Source organism: Pelophylax lessonae (assembly GCF_965119305.1).
Source record: "Pelophylax lessonae genome assembly, chromosome: 9".
NCBI classification, from domain to species: Eukaryota; Metazoa; Chordata; class Amphibia; order Anura; family Ranidae; genus Pelophylax; species Pelophylax lessonae.
In genome coordinates, this window is record NC_138776.1 from 99,781,950 (window position 1) to 99,797,650 (window position 15,701).

Here is a 15,701-nt window from a genome sequence, read left to right on the forward strand (position 1 = left end):
AGTATGTCACTGCTGCGAGGTGTGGTTTGCTGTGAAGTATGAAATGGGGAAATGGTCAAAGGTTTTACAAATGCTGATTAACAGTAATAGGTAAGAAATGTTCTGGAGAAGAAGTCCGATGCCTCTGGAAAACACAGTGAAAGTCAAAGGGTCTCTTGTTCTGTTGTAACTAACCACAACCAATTTTATTAACAGGCTGACCATCTATAAACTAAAAATGACTCATACAGGATGACTGTTACGGCCTTTTCCTTTCTGGAGTCCTGAATCTGTAAATACATATCCCTTACAAAGAAAAGCCACCTGGATTGTCTGGGAGAGCCTCAAATCTTTGACTGTAATGGACGTCACCCATCCAGCAAAGCAGGCTCTTCTCAGCTATTACCCTTGGCCAAAACAGCTGGTCCATCCTTTACAATGAACCTGTTAATTTGTTTGATGAGGACAAAGTAAAGGTTCATTTTAAATTGGGTATGTGTCTAAGCTACAGACATTCAAGTACAGTATTTACATATTCTTAAAACACTATCTAAAGCTTTTAAACATGTCCTCCTTGACCTCTGCAGGCATTATGGAGCAATTAATTCTCATAGTTCATACCAAAGTCACTAAAGACAGATTCTTCTTTCTTAGCAGCTTTAGCTCACCCTGAACGTCCGCTGTTTAACGATAAGTAGGAGTATTATTCATTCATTCTTTCATTGTTCTTTCAATCACTTATTTATTCTTATTAATAGATAATGATAATAACATTTAATATGAGGAGTTTTTACTTCGGTCCCATTGCAACAGGGGCAGCTTTTGCAGCAACTCAGAAATAAAAAGGACAATGTAATCTAAAATAGTAAAATTATTTGGGAACAAATAACTAATAACAAAATTAGAAAATTAGAACATACTATAGAATCATGTAATCTTAATATATTATGACAGTAACACACTAAAAAACATTATTTAGGTCAAAGTCTTGTCAATGATTAAAGAAATTTGACTTGCTGACCTTAGCTATTAATAATCTGGATACCTTGTAGTGCATTTGTGAGCTCTTTAATGTAGATATAAACTCTAACGGGATGACTTCTAGCCTTCCAAGCACGATCCTGCCTCCCCACCCCTCCTCCCATCTTTTACAGGAATAGGGCTTTTTTTTGTTTACCTCTTTTTAGGATAGAATGTCTGCCCTGCCTCCTAATGCACATCACTCCCCTTAAGCAAATGATGAGCACACTGCCTGCTGTGCCTCCAGGAAAATGTATGTCGCATATCCCAGAAGTCATAGGCTTTCATTGAGTAAAGGAAGAGGAGGTGGGCCTGCCAGTGTGTCATCGTGTGGGGTGCCGGAACAGCCGGCAGCTTAGCAATGATGTCACAGGGAAACATGGCGGCGGAGGACCGAGCACTGCCAGAAGAAAAGAAGCTATCAGCTGGACAACGCTGGATCCGCTGGGTGGGTGACTATCAAAAGTTAGCAGAACTCACCACCAAGTAGGTAAGGCTTAACCACTTGCCGACCGCCCTATAGCAGTTTTACTGCTAGAGAGCAGCTGTACTGCACAGGATCACGTGTATATACACGTGACCCTGCACTCCTGGGTATCAGTCGCGAGTGTGCCCCGCTGGTTCGCTCCCACTGTGATTCTGCACAGCAGGAGCTAATCAGCGGGTCCCGCAGGCCCAATGTCCGCCAGCACCCACTGATCATTCCATACACAGGCAGAACGGCGATCTGGCTATGTAAACTAGGCAGACCTCATTCTGTCAGTAGGCATGGATCCTGTGTTACTGCAATGCATGGACATGGATCAATGCCTTCCCCTAGTCAAAGCATTTCCCACACTGTTAGAAAACACTGGCTAGGTACACAGTTAACCCTTTGATCACCCCTGATGTTTAAACCCTTCCCAGCCAGTGTCATTAGTACAGTAACAGTGCATATTTTTAGCACTGATCAATGTTTTAGTGTCACTGGTCCCCAAAAAGTGTCAAAAGTGTCAGTTAGTGTCCCAACCGACCACTGCAATATTGCAGTCCTGCTATAAGTCGCTGATCACCGCCATTACTAGTAAAAAAAAAAATTTTAATTTCCATAAATATATCCCATAGTTTGTAGACGCTATAACCTTTGTGCAAACCAGTCAACATACGCTTATTGGGATTTTTTTTTTTAGCAATAATATATAGCAGAATACTTATTGGCCTAAATTTATAAAGTAATTTGATTTTTAAAGTGTTTTTATTGGATATGTTTTATAGCAGAAAGTAAAACATTTTTCAAAATTGTCAGTCTTTTGAAAGCTTTATTTGAGGGGAAAAGGCTGGGATGATCACAAGTTTAATAAAAGCTGCAGATTTAAAAATGGTATATTAACACAAAGCTTGTACGAGATATGATGATTGCATATACTAATTAAAACACTAACCTTTGTTTTGGAAGTGTTTCAGTTTCTGTAATAAAGATTATTCCTTACAATATTTTTCTTTAAGCCCCGTACACACGTACCGATGGTCGGCTTACAAATGTTCCTCTTTTCTCCCCGGGATGTCGGTGTCTGCTGAAAAGTGCAAAGACAGCACAAGGACAGCACAATAATTTTGTCCGCCGACTGCAGAAGTGATGTCATGTAATGGTTAACTTTCCCTGTGTTTTCTATTTTCTGAGCATGCCCAGTCTTGCAAATCTGCGGTCTGTCGGCCGAATTGTGTACTGACAGGCGAACAATCGTCCGTTCTGGTGTCGGCATACAAATATTTTCATGTTTGCACGAAAGACTTTTGTCCGCGGATTGTGCGCAGACATCTGTCGGAGGCACCATACTAACACGCGTACAATCGGCAGATCCTTCGTCCACCGACGTTTGTATGCCGACGATCGGTACGTGTGTACGGGCCTTTAAAGTCATGTACATTTACTTGTGACAGGAAGACAAAAGTTAATGCAATAGATTGTGAGTTTAAAAAGTGTCAGCCTCCTGGTGTATACCAGGGGTTTCAACTTTTAGTGTAATGCCCCATACACACGTGCAGATTATCTGCAGACTTTTGTCTGCAGACTTACCTTTTCTATGTAGTGCAAGGGCCTGCCGGATTGCATACAAATTGAAAGTGTTTAGGTTTGACCTCATATTATATGGTTTTGGTAAGTCTGCAGACAAAAGTCTGCAGATAATCTGCACGTGTGTATGGGGCATAAGAGTAAATTCTGGTTTGATGCTTCTTCATGTACTGTTTTGTCAAAATTGGGCCTTCAGGTTTCAAACTTGATATAAACTTATTCACCTAGACTGGGCATTTCGGAAACCAAACCTCTAGTTTAATAAAAAGACGGGGGGGGGGGGGGGGGGTTACCATGTGTTCTATCATACAGGGTCCAGGGACAAGCGATCTAAAGCAAGAGGCCACTTTTCATTTGAATTAGAATCCAAAAAGTATCACCGATGAAGCAGAGAAAACAATAAAGTGTCATTAAACCCAAACTATGTAAAACTCTAATATATGCTTTATAAAATGTGTATACACACAAAGCCACTTAAACATTTGCGTTGTGTAAAATAACATATACCTGGCTGTTCCTGCCTTCAGCTGTCCCTCCCATATTTTCTGTGTCCCAATTGCAGCCAGAGATTGTGTAGACCAGCTGTTGTCATCTACTGAGCATGCTCCAGTTTCAGTTCTCTCCAGTTAAACTCTTAATTTCCTCCCTTTTCTTATCTATGCAGCCCATATGACTATATAATCACACATGTGGGCGTATGCACAGTGATAATTGACACTCCCCTGCATCCCTCCTCCTCTATGTCCTCCTATTGCTAAATACTATGGGGGCAGGATAAGTATACTGATTGATTACATTTACTAAGAAACTCACAAAAAAGCTTAGTTTTAAAATAAATCAATATTAAATACATTATATGTATTTGCTAACACCTGTTAAGTAACAAAAAAGAGCAGTGGATGCAGATGTCGTCTGAACAAAAAGAAAGCTAGTGTTAATGATCTTTGCCTCTGCCTACACCATTTAATGTTCTGTAAAGATTTATAGGGAGCTGTAAAACATTTATTGATATTTATCACTTAATTTGAATTGCTCTTCTGAATATGTCTTTTTTTTTTAGTCATGTGACTGGCACAGCACCAATCAGGGCTGGCCAGACACAGACTCACACTGTAGAGAGCATACATCAGCAAAGTAGTAGAAGCCCCTCCCAAGGACCTTTCCCTGCAGATGCCAAAGAACAGGGAAAGGGCATGTGACCACACAACAGCACTGCAGGAATTTAGAGGACTTAAACAAGAGGACTTACTTAGAGAACTAAAAACAAAACACAGTGGCATGATATACTATATGGTTTACTTGAATGGATTATAGCAATTAACACTTTTCTGTTTAGTATCACTTTAAATCTAGATTGGGGTTACATGTACCCATATGCGCTAACGCAAGTAAAACATTCCTATCAAGAACAATGTTTAAGAAGACCTTTACAAATTGTATAATGATCTATAAAATCACGGATGGAAAATTTGGAATCATCCTCTTTCAAGTACACGATTAATGGCAGACTATGTCTATCTGAATGTTTTGTGCCTGGAGCTCAGATGGAAAACGATTAAACGATGATACTCCATCATTTTCTAACACAATGAAGACTTTATAGAGTGGGCTCCACTGCTTGTACTTAGGAATTTCCTGTCTGTCTGGGATTGAATGTATATTTCAGCATATCTAAAATGATGAATACAGAGTCCTGTACATCATTGCTGGGGATCTTCTTGATTCTCTGCATGGCTTTAGACTGGGATGAAAAGGCTCCTCTGGGAAAAGCTACTGTGCTGATAGCATCCAATGGCCAAGTTAGAATTAATATAATGTGTGCAGCAGCAAAGCCATACAGTTTATGCATTTTGACTGTTTTTACTATAACCCAAATTACAGTATAATTTCCTTGTCATCCAACATAACCCACATTTTGAATCTTAATACAGTCTATTTATTTTGGAGCTGCAAACCTAACATTTGAAGCAATTCGAATGGGGCTACGGAGAAAAGGGCATGGTTATGTTCAAATATGGCAGAGGGTCTGCTAAGGCCATAAGTGTTATGATTTTGTGTCTGAAAAATAATAGAATAATAGAATGGCATAAAGATACACTAGATTACCAAAAGTATTGGGATGCCTGCCTTTATACGCACATGAACTTTATTGGCATCCCAGTCTTAGTCCGTAGAGTTCAATATTGAGTTGGCACACCCTTTACAGCAATCACAGCTTCAACTCTTCTGGGAAGGCTGTCCACAAGGTTTAGGAGTGTGTCTATGGGAATGTTTGACCATTCTTCCAGAAGTGCATTTGTGAGGTCAGGCACTGATGTTGAGGAGAAGGCCCCTGCTCTAATTCATCCCAAAGGTGTTCTCTTAGGTTGAGGCCAGCCAAGTTCTTCCACCCCAAACTCACTCATCCACATCTTTATGGACCTTGTTTGTGCACTGGTGAGCAGTTATGTTGGAACAGGAAGGGGCAAATCCAAATTGTTCCCACAAAGTTCGCAGCATGAAATTGTCCAAAATGTCCTGGTATGCTGACGCCTTAAGAGTTCCCTTTACTGGAACTAAGGGGCCAAGCCCAACCCCTGAAAAACAACTCCACACTATAACCCCCCTCCACCAAATGATTTGGACCAGTGCACAAAGCAAGGTCAATAAAGACATGGATAAGGGAGTCCTGGCCTCAACCCGACAGAACGCCTTTGGGATGAATTAAAGCAGAGACTGAGAGCCAAATGCATTTCTGGAAGAATGGTCAAACATTCCCATAGACACACTCTTAAACCTTGACAGCCTTCCCAGAAGTGTTGAAGCTGTTATAGCTGCAAAGGGTGGGCCAACTCAATATTAAACCCTGCCTTTACATGTACCCCAATACTTTTGGTAATACAGTGTATGTTGATTTCTTTCATTCTGCGTTGACTAGTTATGCAGTTACTAATGTACACAGGGATAAAATATCATGAAATATCAAGGAAAAAGTGAGTCCCACAGTCCAGTTACTACTACTTTTCACTAGTGAAGAAGGATGGGTGTAGCCTGGAAGCCCCGCATGTTCTCATACCACCTTATGGATGGTGTAAAAGAAATTAGGTTGTTGCTGGATCAGCTCCATTTTCAAAGATGCCATTTTAAGGCTTCATTCCAAAGTTAAATAGCCAGGCTCAGAATGGTGGTGAACAGACATGTTCCTACTCCTCCCACTGTGAGGATATCAAACTGTGTGCTATATATTAGACTGGTACCTTTAGTAAACAGACCTCTTGTCTTTTTTACTGTTGTAACCTTGATCTACTGGAATGATTAAAGGTGAAAATTATGTCTGATTATATAGCTACCGTATGTAGGGGGTAAAGATTAGGTCTTGTGGATGGAGACAATAGTTAGGGGCCTGTTTTACCAAGTTAAAAAGTAAATAGAAAAGAATATAAAAACTTTTTAGACTTTGGTTTACCTAGCCAAGACTTGCCAATGTCATCTTGTACATATTAAAGGAAAAACTAAATGAATACAATTATGGTATCCCAAAATACGTAGCCCTTGATTGTAGTTGATTGCAGACCTTCTTAGAAGGGAGGATGCAGCAGCAGTGCTCTAAATCAACAGCAATAACAGGCAAAACATTGTTACCCATATCAATATCATAGAATTATGTCCAAATTATGGCTAAAAACATTCCTATTTCAAAATAGGGGACCGTGTTTGTTGGGAGGGGGAATTCAGTTTATCTTTAAAGACAAAGATTTACATATTAAATCTAAGGAATCCAGTGTAGGTCTCCTTCATATTATTTGGGGAAGCAAATTGGGGAAAATTAGGGATTGGGAACATCATTTTATTATTCTGACTGATAACTCAGAACATTATTTTATTATTCTGACTGATAACTCAGAACTTGTTCTTTAGGTGAATGATACAGACGCGGTGCTTGCTATTAATGCTCTCAATCCAGAGCTTGGTTAGTTATAATGAGCCTTGTGTTGTCCCAGTTTGTGTTCTGTTTTTGTGTCTATATATTTATGGAGAGAAGTTAATCTCTGACCACACAGTCTGGAGTTAAGTTCAGCAATTCTAGTGTTCCTTTGGGCAGAGAGCCAAAGGTTAGTGGAAAGAGAAAGCCTGATTTTCATGAAGCCTAATTAACTGTTTAATGAAAACCTATTTGTAGGTTTAAATAACAAAGACTTTGATTCACTAAACTAAACCAGATGCCAAGCTAAAGATGAACTTAAGGGGGGGGGGGGGCAAAGGAAGAAATTAGACTAGGCTCTACTGATTCATTTTATGTTCCAATATACTTTGCCTGGCTATATAAAATATCAGTAGTAAGATTAAACAAAAGAAAAAAAACTTGTTGCAGTTATGGGGTATTCTAAATCTATATATTTTCTGCGTATGTTTTTTTTGTCCTACATTATTAAATTAAACTCCATAGTGTTTTGGAGTTTGGAATGTGGTATATGATGGTGTGTCTGTGTTTGAATATGATCATATCCTCCTGAACAGTACAAAAGTAAAAAAGTATAAGATGCAGGGTCCAGGAAGGGTATACCTATCCCAACTGCTCCTCTGTAGTTGCAAACTTTGGCTGACAGCATAGACTGAATCTCTAAAAATGTGTGTAACCCTCACCATCACAGTAGTGATTGACAGTCTGTCCCAGACTATTAGCATTATTATAGAATTGTCCCCTCTCCCTTTGCCTCTATAACAGCTTCCACTCTTCTGGGAATGCTGTTCACAAAATGCTGGAGTGGGTCTGCTGGGATTTGTGCCTGGTCAGCCAAAAAAGGCATTTGTAAAATTAGGTATAGATGCTGGGCAAGAATACCTGGCTCACAATTGGTATTCTAATTCATCCCACAGGGGTTCAGTAGAGCTGAGGGGAGGGCTCTGTGCATGCAACTTGAGTTTCTCCATACCAAACTAGTCAAACCATGTCTTTAAAAACCTGGTTTTGTGCACAGGGGCATAGCCATGCTGAAACAAGAAAGAGATTTCCTAAACTGTTGCCATAATGTCCACAATTATCTAGAATGTATTTATATGCTGTAGCATTAAGGGTGTACTCACACTAGATGTCTGAACATGGTTTACCCTAAAAGTCTGATTCATTTGTGTAGTATGATTATTCAGTATCATGCTTTGGCAAGGTTCAGTGTGCAGGCTTCAAGATCACTTGAAAGTAGTAGTTTGGGGCACAGTTCAGTTGGACTCTGGCACAGTACCTTTAGGTGTAATTGTTAACTATGACTGAGCACCAAATTTTCATACTTCGCTGAACACTAACAGAGCACTGAAGCAAGGTTTACTATGGTCTGGCTGGCAGAAGTAATGCCAAAAGCATGCTCAGGCCCAGCAAAATTGAGTGCTGACCAGCAGGGGAGTGGGACGGGGGGCAATCATATTAGGGCACAGTACAAGATAACTGTGCCTAGTGTAAGTATACCCTGACAGTACCCTTGATTGGATTCACCTGAACTTAATCATTTTTAGGGAGTCCACATACTTTTGGCAATATATTGTAGGTTTGAAGGTCAGGTGTCTAAACAATTTAGGCAATATAATATTTAGTAGATGAGTAATTTACCCAGTAGTTTAATCCTAAATTGCAGTATCCATCTTGATTGGATATGCCTTGTAAAACAACATTTGGCAATCCAGAATCATCTCTCGCTGACCCCACCTCATCTCATTTGATATCACCAATGACACAGTAAGTTAGCTGGTGCCCAACAGTTATGAAGGGATTCAGGGAAGGATGACAAGAAATGAAAATAATGAATATCTGCAGAATGTAAAGTATTTTGCTAATGGACAAGTGAGATCTTATGTATTTATATTAATTTCCTTTCTGAAAGAAATAATGTATTTAATTTTGTGTGTATGATTTAGCTCACTTTAAATTTCTAGATTTTAGAGCAGCATATTTCACAACTAGGCAAGGACAAAAAGTAATATGATGTTTCCTGGTACTTGTAATTGTAGTGTGGAAGACATTTTTGGAACTTGAGTTTGGTCTGTTGGGATGACTCCTGGTCACTGGAATCAAATGGAAAACTGAAGTGTTTAGTCCAAAGTAACAGTGAGTTTCCAGACAGAATTCCATGGTTATGGGAAAGTGCCAGGGCATCCCTAACCATGTTTGGTAAACTGAACATGAATACAAATGATCGTCATAATTGTTTATAAATGACATACTGTTTCTGTATACTGTATTGTGAAGATAGTACAGACTTGAATTTTCAGGTGGGTATCCAGCTGTTATATCTTTTACAGAAGTAATTTTTTATTGACTGGATTGCAGCAACTACTGTATCATGAAGGGGAGGATTTATTGTTTCATTGGCGAGCTATTGGTTGAGAACAGCTTTTTTGCTTTACAGACAAAAAAAATGTTTAAAAAGATATTAGCTATATGTAAAGCTGGCTATACACGGTAAGATTTATGTTCAAAGGTCCCTACAAAATTCTGGAAAACTGTTCATCAGAACATTGGATGATGCAATCATTGAGTTAAGAAAGTTTAAAAAGGTGGTCCGCAACTGCTACTTGTGAAGCAGAATTTTATTAAATGTATGTATACTGCTTATTTAGAAATATATATATATATATATATATATATATATATATATATATATGTATGTGTGTATATATATATATATATATATTTTCTTTTTTTCAGGTACTTATATAGCACCGTCAATTTACGCAGCACTTTACATATACATTGTACATTTACATTCATTCATGAAAAGTCCTAATTCTGGATAAAACTTTTCCTAGCACATGCACATTAAAGTAAGTACAATTTTTTTCCTACTGAGGACCACATTATAGTTATAATTTCATTTAGATAAGAAAGGAGAAACATTTTCCACCCTCAGCCACGATCCTTCTCAACACTATGATCAAAAAAATTGTCGGTTAGAAAAATAAACAATTTGAAAACAAAAACAAAATACTAATTGCTATTTAGGCAGCATCTCATCCACAGAACACGGACACTGTACAGAAGTGCCAACAGCATTAAGCAAGCCTATATTTGAGCCTTAACAATTTTCAGTTGATCCTTAACAGCCCTGAGGAAGGAGAAGGCAATTACCCCAAAACACATTGGTTCCAAGTGTTTTTTGTTATCTCCAATAAAGTGCTCAAACAAACCTTTAGGTGAGATGATTGTTTGTTTCCAGGCGCCCTTATATTCTCACCTAATTGTCTTCTGCTGAATCATCTCTATTGATGTATCAGAAAGGTAGCAACCCAAGATCTCAATGGAGTCTACTGCCACTGCCCTCCATTGGTTAATAACCCCCCTTCCCTGGAAGGGACTCCCACTGTATCCTCTACAAATATATTGACCAATAACCAAACTTTATGTACACCAGTCCAGCGCTGTCATCCACACATGCCAGATAATTGCCATTTATGATTTTGTTGTGAAAATAATTCCCAATTCCCAATTGTTTGACTGGCAAAGTCTTTGTAGCAAAGAATTGGTATGATAAAAATAGTCGTACAATATAATATATAAAGGATCAGAAGTGGAGTAGTCAAGGTGAGTCTTTGTATGTTATTATAATACAAAGAGTTGCTTTGTAACATGTTTCTACATTTAAAGTTGTGCCCAACAGTTTAAATAACCTTAGAGAATTGGTAATATGTCCCATTTTTAAAGAAAACACAAGTAAGCATGCAAAACACATTTCTTTTTATTTGTTTGGGATTTAAATTCAACTGGAGGTCATAACAGAATGGAACAATCATACAACAAAACATGGCAACAAGTAAAAAAATGAAATGTTCCCTGTGCAAAAGTCTGCATACCCCTAATTCTTAACACTGTGTATTGACCCCTTTAGCATCAATGACAGGATGCAGTCTTTTATAATAGTTGTCTGTGAGGCTCTGAATTCTTGCAGTTGGTAGGTATAGCTACCCATTGGTCTTGGCAAAATGCCTCCAATTAATGTAAAATCTTTGGTCATCTTGCATGAACTGCACGTTTGAGATCTTCCCAGAGTGGCTCAATGATATTAGGGTCAGGAGACAGTGATGGCCACTACAGAACCTTTACCTTTTTCTGCTGTAACCACTGGAGGGTCAACTTGGCCTTGTGCTTAGGGTCATGGTCGTGCTGGGAAGTCCAGGAGCGTCCCATGCGCACCTTTTTAATGCAGAAGAGGGCAAATTGTCTGGCAGTATTTTCTGATAACATACTGTATTTATCAGCCATCAATTTTCACCTTCCCCATGACTAGAGCTCACACCCCCAAAACATCTGTGAGTCACCACCGTGCTTCACAGTGGGGATTGTATTCCTCCTCTCCAAACATAAAGCTTATGGCTGTGACCATAAAGCTCTATTTTGGTCTCATCACTACAGATTACAGTGTGCCAGAAGTTGTGAAGCGTGTCAAGGTGTTGTCGGGCATATTGCAACCAGACTTTTTTGTGGCATTGGTGCAGTAAAGGCTTCTTTCTGGCAACTCAACCTTGCAGCTCATTTTTGTTCAAGTATTGTCGTATTGTGCTCCTTAAACCAACCACACTGTCTTTTCTGGAGCAGCCTGTATTTCTCCTGAGTTTACCTGTGGGTTTTTCTTTGTATCCTGAACAATACTCCTGGCAGTTGTGGCTGCAATCTTTCTTGGTCTACCTGACCTTGGCATTGTATCAAGAGATCCCTAAGTTTTACACTTCTCCATAAGTGATTGAACAGTATTGACTGGCATATTCAAGGCTTTGGATATCTTTTTCTATCTTCATAAAGTTCCATTACCTTGTTATGCAGGTCTTTTGACAGTTTTTTTTCTGCCCACATGGCTCAGTATCTAGCCTGCTTAGTGCATCCACATGAAAGCTAACAAACTCATTGACTATTTATACACAGACACTAACTGCAATTTAAAAAGCCACAGATATGGAAAATTAAACTTTATTTGCCATTTTAACCTGTGTGTGTCACGTTGTGTGTCTAAAATAAGGCCAAACACCCCAGGGTATGTAAACTTTTGTTCAGAGCCCTTTTGGTGATTTCTGTTATCATTATGATTTATAAACTAGCCAAAAAACTATGTGATAATAAATGGCTTCATATGATCAAAATCTTTGGCATTATCAGTCATATTTTCAGTATCAATGCCATCATTAACGATTTTTGGCAAGGTATGAAAACTTCTGAGCACAACTGTATAGAGGGGTGCATTGTGTGCCATCCTGTTTAAGTTTTTGGTGTCTCTTTAGAAATGGGAGGAAGTCAAAAAACATATGGTAAAGTAGCTTTAAACCCTAAATGGATGTTATTTAGGTTGCTACAGCTCTATTATAAAAAAGTTTTCCTGTCTACATATACTTACGATAGGGTCGGCTTCACATCAGTGCTCAGGACTGGCTTCTTGAGAGCGCTATTGATGCCTGTGCAATGTGTGACCACATGGCTGCTAGGAGTCTCCATCAGGGCTGCTGCTCTCCTTATTGTGAGCCAGTTGTCACCTTATAACTGGAAGTTCCAGAAAAAAGATCTATATACAAGAAAGTGATGCAGAAGCTGCTTCTTGGGACCTCCACATGAGTGTCGCAGAGACAATAGGACACTTTGGCAAACCCCCCAATGATGGGTATAAAGTGTTGTGTTCTAAAAGTCCTCAGTCATAACCTGCCTGGTCCAAAGAATGTATGGTGTACTGATGGTGCATGTTTTGCATTGTGTCTAACTACTAACTGTAGGATTGTTTATTTTTCTCTTATGAGACATTCTCTTTGTACCGCAATAGATATAAACTAAAGTATCCTTTACTGTTCTATTGCTGCAATAAAGTTAAGTATTTATTGGAGTTCTTCAGGATGAGGCATAGTCCTTCCTTTTTATCACCTCTGCTCCACTGTAAAGTATCCCAGGGTTTTAAAAACCCAAGCCACTCATTAATGTAATTACAACACTTTCTGGTGCTGGTCCTATCCTACCCAGTCTAAAAGCCTTACCTCTGGGTACCAGGGTCATTCACCACCTGATGGACTAATGACCGTCTAATTGACCAGTATTTATTACATCTGTCTTTTTCTATACTATTGTCAAGTGAGTAGAGACAATCTTTAAATGAAAACACTTATGAGTTGATTAACTGAAGACAAATAGGCTCTTAACTTTGCAAGAGAAGTTCCTTGCATCAAATTTTCCCCAGAGCATAGTAAATGTGGTGAATTTTTACTTTGCAAAGAATACCCAATCACATGCAAGTAAATATATCTTTAAAAAAAAGCATTTTTGCTTGCACATAATTCGATAATGGAAGTCAGCAGAGCTTCACCTCATTCACTAAGCTCTGGGGCAAATTCCCCAACAGGATTATCAGTCACAAGTCTGTAGTGATGTGAGCGCATACATAGGCAGAAATAAAATCCTTTGGGTTACATGTATGGGATATGCCTCTGGTTTTCATTAAGACATCTATGGAACTTATGACGGCCTCTCAATGAGTGGAGTTATATAATAGACAGTTTTATATGTAAAATATTCAGATTTTTATCAATTTACCCAACAGATTTTAATTTCTCTGAATTCCTTTATAGTGAGGTATAGCAAGTGTCTTTTAATAACAATTTTTTTTATATCTGTAGTTTAGAGGAGGCCCTCAGAAGTATGAAGTGACGGGGTGGCTTCAGATACAATCAGTCCGTGTCACCGATGAGGGAACATACCGTTGCTTTGCTAAAAACAAAGTTGGAGAAGTTATGGCAGCAGCGACACTCACTGTGCTAACACCAGGTAATACTCATATTTTCTTAAAACCAAAAAATTTACATCAAGCACATTTAAAGTAGAGCTATTGCCCCCATTAAAATAAACTATGAGCTGCAGCATGTATTTTAGTACCTCTGCCAAGTTCCACAAATACCTCTTGATCCTGCCAGTGATGGCTGCCTAATGCATGTTTCTGTGATGGGATGCCAACAATGTTGCACTGCTCCTGAATTCAGAGCAGAGTTGCCACTTTCATGTAGAATGTGCTTGCTTGCCATCCCACTATGAGCTGCAATGTCTGGGAGGGGGAAGAAAGATTTAGCTCAGTAAGGGATAGTAATGGAATGTTTTTGTTCAATTTATGAGGCTTGTGCATCACATCAATATGATGAGCATTGACTTTCACCCTGTAATTGCTTGTGAACCGGGTCCACAGCAGTTATTAACAGTGCTATTATCATAAATGGTAAGAAAATACGTGTTTTCTTCGGGACTGGCATTCTCCCCAGATTGCCCACCAGTTTTTCAAAGCTTAGGCATCTCTCAACCGAAGTCATAAATTTGAACAACCAGGAAAAACTTGTCAACAGTTTTTAAAGGCTCTTGTTGAATAAGTGGGATAAAACAGAGAAAATCAGCCCAACCATCATGAGTTAGCTGCCTGCAGAACAAATATCTATCCCTGCTGTTTTAGCTAATGTATGTTCCAATGTATGGATTTATGTATTTACATATTTACGTTTTGTGTGCTTTAGAACAAGTGAACTTGACTGGCTTGTCTCTGCCAAAATTCCGCAACCCTTTACAAGAGGACGATGCTGACAACGAAGATTCAGATTATTACTGAATTTCCATAGAACGATGGATCTGGTTTAAATCATTCTCAACAGGTTCTGTCCATACATGGCTAGAACATTCTACACACAGCAAATTCCATTTCCATGACAAGGGACAATGAGAAGCACTTTATATTTGTGAACCCGCTTTGGAAAACTTTGTAAAATATTTTTTTATTTGAAGGATTCTGGAAGAAGTTACATTTTTTATCAGTATTAGTATGGCTATTTTTATTGAGAAGAATGGATAGACAAATACAGACACTGTATTATTGAACATTTAGTAGATGCATTTAATTATGCAATGTACAGAAGTTATTACCTAGAACCATGTGCCCAGACCAAGCCACAGTGTTTATGCAGTTTCATCGTTTTGGCAGGAGTGGAATAAATCAAGCTGGTATTTAAAGTTACTGTTTATGCAACCTGCAGACTTTGGTTAACGGCATACAGAGCAAATTGCATTTTTTTTTATATTGTATGAAAACAGTTTTCATGTAACTTTCATAAGTGTATTTAATGTTCATATAGCATCATCGTATGATGTTTTATATAAATTATATGTTTCTCTTGTTTACTCTTTTCTTTTGCACAGCCTTTCGGGTAGACAATTGAGATTAAAGGGTTAGCTCACCATTTCACAAAAAGTAAAAAAGTGAACTAACTCAATTTAACCCCTCCCCATTGCATGTACCCTATGTTATCCCTGTCTTCAATTACCCTCTCTAGCTGATATAATAATTTTGCAATTAAAAAATTCACTTAACAGCATTGGAGGCTGTATGACAGTATTGTGCTCACAATGTTGAGCGCTCATTGGTCAATGTAGGTCACGTGATTGCACTGACTATGAGATTCTCTTCTTTTTTTCCAGGACACCATCAGGCATCAGGTGATGAGGCAGAAAAAGTAGCCTCATCACCATTGCTCTAAATATGCTGTTACACAGGCAATGTGCAGTGATGTTTAAAAGTGTTGGATCAATATCTGGGCTTGAGAGAGCAGCAGAAGATGGGGATCATATATGGTACATGGGGTGGGGAGAGTGTTGTGAGTGGAAAAGTTACCTAACCCTTTA

The 15,701-nt window shown here is 38.7% G+C and overlaps 1 protein-coding gene across 1 annotated transcript in view; it reads left to right on the forward strand.

Annotated features, from left to right (window-relative positions):
• Positions 1-15,200, forward strand: part of KAZALD1 (Kazal type serine peptidase inhibitor domain 1) — a 55,097-nt gene extending 39,897 nt beyond the window's left edge. Inside the window, exons 4-5 of the mRNA XM_082269130.1 lie at positions 13,664-13,811; positions 14,543-15,200. Of these exons, the coding sequence (XP_082125256.1) occupies positions 13,664-13,811; positions 14,543-14,634 (240 nt within the window). The 3' untranslated portion in view covers positions 14,635-15,200. The remainder of the gene's footprint in view (positions 1-13,663; positions 13,812-14,542) is intronic.
• Positions 15,201-15,701: the final 501 nt, after the last annotated feature.